The sequence below is a fragment of the Perognathus longimembris genome, chromosome 2, assembly GCF_023159225.1.
Source record: "Perognathus longimembris pacificus isolate PPM17 chromosome 2, ASM2315922v1, whole genome shotgun sequence".
NCBI classification, from domain to species: domain Eukaryota; kingdom Metazoa; phylum Chordata; class Mammalia; order Rodentia; family Heteromyidae; genus Perognathus; species Perognathus longimembris.
This window is the reverse complement of record NC_063162.1, coordinates 70,603,502-70,606,979: the sequence shown is the minus strand read 5'-3', so window position 1 is coordinate 70,606,979 and position 3,478 is coordinate 70,603,502. Positions and strand designations below refer to the sequence as shown.

The 3,478-nt window shown below is 40.7% G+C and overlaps 1 protein-coding gene across 1 annotated transcript; it reads right to left on the bottom strand.

Moving 5' to 3' along the window:
- Positions 1 to 1,418: 1,418 nt before the first annotated feature.
- LOC125346688 (cytochrome c, somatic) lies at positions 1,419 to 2,365 on the bottom strand. Its single transcript, XM_048339442.1, has one exon. It carries the CDS (start codon positions 2,298 to 2,300, stop codon positions 1,983 to 1,985), a length of 318 nt encoding a protein of 105 aa, XP_048195399.1. The 5' UTR covers positions 2,301 to 2,365; the 3' UTR covers positions 1,419 to 1,982.
- Positions 2,366 to 3,478: the final 1,113 nt, after the last annotated feature.

Genomic DNA, 3,478 nt, shown 5'->3' with positions numbered 1-3,478 from the left:
AAAATCCAGAAGTGGTACTGTAGCTCAAGTGGTAGACTGTTAGGCTTGAGCCAAAGGAGCTTGGAGACAGTGCCCAGGACCTGAGTTCAAGCCTCAGGACTGGCAAAAAAAAAAGTCCAAGGTGAGGTTTGGTTCAAGTGGTAGTGTGCCAGCCTTGAGTAAAAACACTCAGGGACTATGTCCAGGCCCTGAGTTCAAGCCACAGAATCAGCATGTGCACTCTCTTGCACACACACACACAAGATAGACTTGTAAACATGTAAAGCCACTTTGTTTTCTAACTTGTCCTAAGTGTAAATCCAGAAGCAGAGCCTTTGACATGGTGGCATTGGCCCTATCTACCTCTTTCAACCAGGTTCAAGGCCTCAGCCTGTGCCAGGACAGCCACCAACACTTGCAGCTTGACTGAGCTGTGTTACTGATGGAACCTCAGCCCAACTTGCTGCTCCTGTCACTCAAGGATGCAGTTCCCACTGTCCCCTCTGGGATAACATTAGGAACAACATAGTCTCTGTCCCTAAAGTATTATAAAAAGTAGATGTTGAACTGGAGGTATGGTTCAAGTGGTAGAGCATCAGCTGTGTGCAAGAAAGCCCTGGTACCAGTGCACACACATACACACACACATAAACACACACACTATATTCTATATGTGTTCCAAAGACTACATATATGTATATATGTATGTATATATGTGTATATGTATATGCATATATGTATGTATGTATGTATATATATGTTCCAAGATTTTAGCATCTCTGTACTAGAAACTATGAACAAAAGATAAATAAATATCTATAAATAAATATATTTATATGTATAACTCTCATGTTATCTATATTATGTATTTATATTTGTTTATTGATTATTCAAATGTTGTCCCAAGTTTCTAGTACAGAGTTGCTAACATCTTTGGAATTTACTGTAAGCTTCTTTTTTTTTTTTTTCACGTAATATTGTCTTTAATTACCTTAAGTCTTATGGCCACATAAATCTCAATCATTTTCTCTAAGAAGTTGGCAAAAAGCACCACTATCAATCACACATACATAATAGTTCCACAAAAACTTGTGAATAGCTGCATAAAGAAAATCCTGAGGGGCTGGGGATATAGCCTAGTGGCAAGAGTGCCTGCCTCGGATACACGAGGCCCTAGGTTCGATTCCCCAGCACCACATATACAGAAAATGGCCAGAAGCGGCGCTGTGGCTCAAGTGGCAGAGTGCTAGCCTTGAGCGGGAAGAAGCCAGGGACAGTGCTCAGGCCCTGAGTCCAAGGCCCAGGACTGGCCAAAAAAAAAAAAAAAAAGAAAATCCTGAATTATAACTTTGTCTTAGTATTCAAAAATAAAGTTGGTATTGTATCTATCACAGTCACTTTTAAAAGCATCTGAACTTACAGACCAACTGTAAAATGTGAGAAGTGTTAAATATTCTTTATTTGACATTTATACATAAGCCACACTAAAATATCTTTCAATAAGTAAAAGGCAGATTTCAGAGACAGGGAATTGTAATTAAATTGGCTTAGTGAAGACCAAAAATATAGACATTGCTTCCTCATTTTCAACCACTGCCTTTAACAAGTTAAGGATCACAAATTCAAACAGGTTAATTTTGCTTGATTATCAGACAGTGAAGGGATTTCCCCCCATGTTTAAAAGATGTTCTCATAGTTAGCTATATAAATCTGAATATAAAACCAATCTGACAGATTTGGAGATGGTATTCCCTAACTTGTTGAAAAATTGAACATTAGTTAAGTCCAATCATATCACAGAAAGGGGAACAAATGACAGTATTTTTTTTTAAAGATCACATCCACTTAACCATAAGCCAGTTTTACTTAAATCAGGACTGCCCAAAAATATTCTGCCAGCCATTCATGATATGAAATCTGGTATTAGAGATCAATTGAATTGTGGTACACATTAAAAAGCCATGAGACATTTGTTTTGCAATAAATAAATAAGGCAGTGGCTATTATTCATTTGTAGCTTTTTTGAGGTAAGCTATCAAGTCTGCCCTTTCTCCCTTCTTCTTAATGCCAGCGAAGATCATTTTTGTTCCTGGGATGTACTTTTTGGGATTCTCCAAGTACTCCATCAGTGTATCCTCTCCCCAGGTTATTCCTTTGTTCTTATTGGCATCTGTGTAAGTGAATCCAGCTGCTTGACCTGTCTTCCGACCAAACAGACCATGGAGATTAGGTCCAGTCTTGTGCTTGCCTCCCTTTTCAACGGTGTGGCACTGGGCACACTTCTGAACAAAAATCTTCTTGCCTTTCTCAACATCACCCATTTTAAATTCGCTCCTCCGTCGCTACTATAGCAGACAGCAGCTCGAAAGCCAGACGTCCCGCTCTCTGTACTGTAAGCTTCTGAGGTGACTCCAAGGGGAAATGGTCACTATAAAAAAAAAGCCACATGATTGGAGTATCTGAGCTCCTCTCCCCCTGCCTGTCCCCCTCCCCCATTCTGGAGAGGAAAGGGGCTGGAGATAGAATTCGATCACCAGTGGCACAGTTGTTCCTGTGCAATGAAAGCCCTCCAGACAACTGGCTTGGGAGCTTCCAGATGGTGAGTATTACCAGGTGCTAAGAAAATGTCACCCCTGGGGATGATATGGATGGATGCTCTGAACCCCTCATTCTTATAGCTTGCCCTGTTTATCTCTTGCATTTGGCTGTTCCTCAGTTGTAACCTCTGTAATAAACTTTCAGTGTAAAGAGAGTGCTTCTCCTGAATTTCATGAGTCATTCTAGAAAATTATTGTATCACCGTGGCCCACGCCAAAGAAATAGGAGTCATAGAGATCCCCAATGTTATAGGTCTCTGGTCAGATGTGTTAGTCAGCTAGAGATGGCACTGGTGGCTTGTGGCTGAATAGGTGAATCTCATGGGACTGATTTTAGGTAGATAGTAGCAAAATTAAATTGAATTCCCAGTTAGTGTCAGGGAATTGGTATGGGGAAAACAACACATTTTCAGTATCAGAAGTGGTATCAGAAAACACCACACAGCCCCAAAGTCTCTACCCTCAACCTTGTAAGTCCTCATTTCAAACAGACCCCAGGCTGCAAGATCACCCTTTTCTCCTTCCCTCACCTCCAGCCCCTCCCATCTTGGAGAGGTGAAAGAAGAGGTGACATTTTTCAAGAAAAAATGTACTCATGACATGACTTATGAAACTGTAACCCCTTTGTACATCACCTTTAAGTAACAATTTTTAAACATATGCCTTAAAAATGAAATAAAAAATAAATGTGTACATTCCATTGTCTTCTTTGCCATGTCTCTTTGACCACCAAGAATGTGTTTACCTTGTTTGCCTCAGTGCCTTTTCACAATTCCTTTTGTTTGGTTGGATTTGGGTTTGGGGGCCTATCCTGGGGCTTGAACTCAGGACCTGGGCACTGTCCCTGAGCATTTTTGTGCAAGGTTAGTGCTCTACCACTTGAGCCACAGCTCCACTTCTCT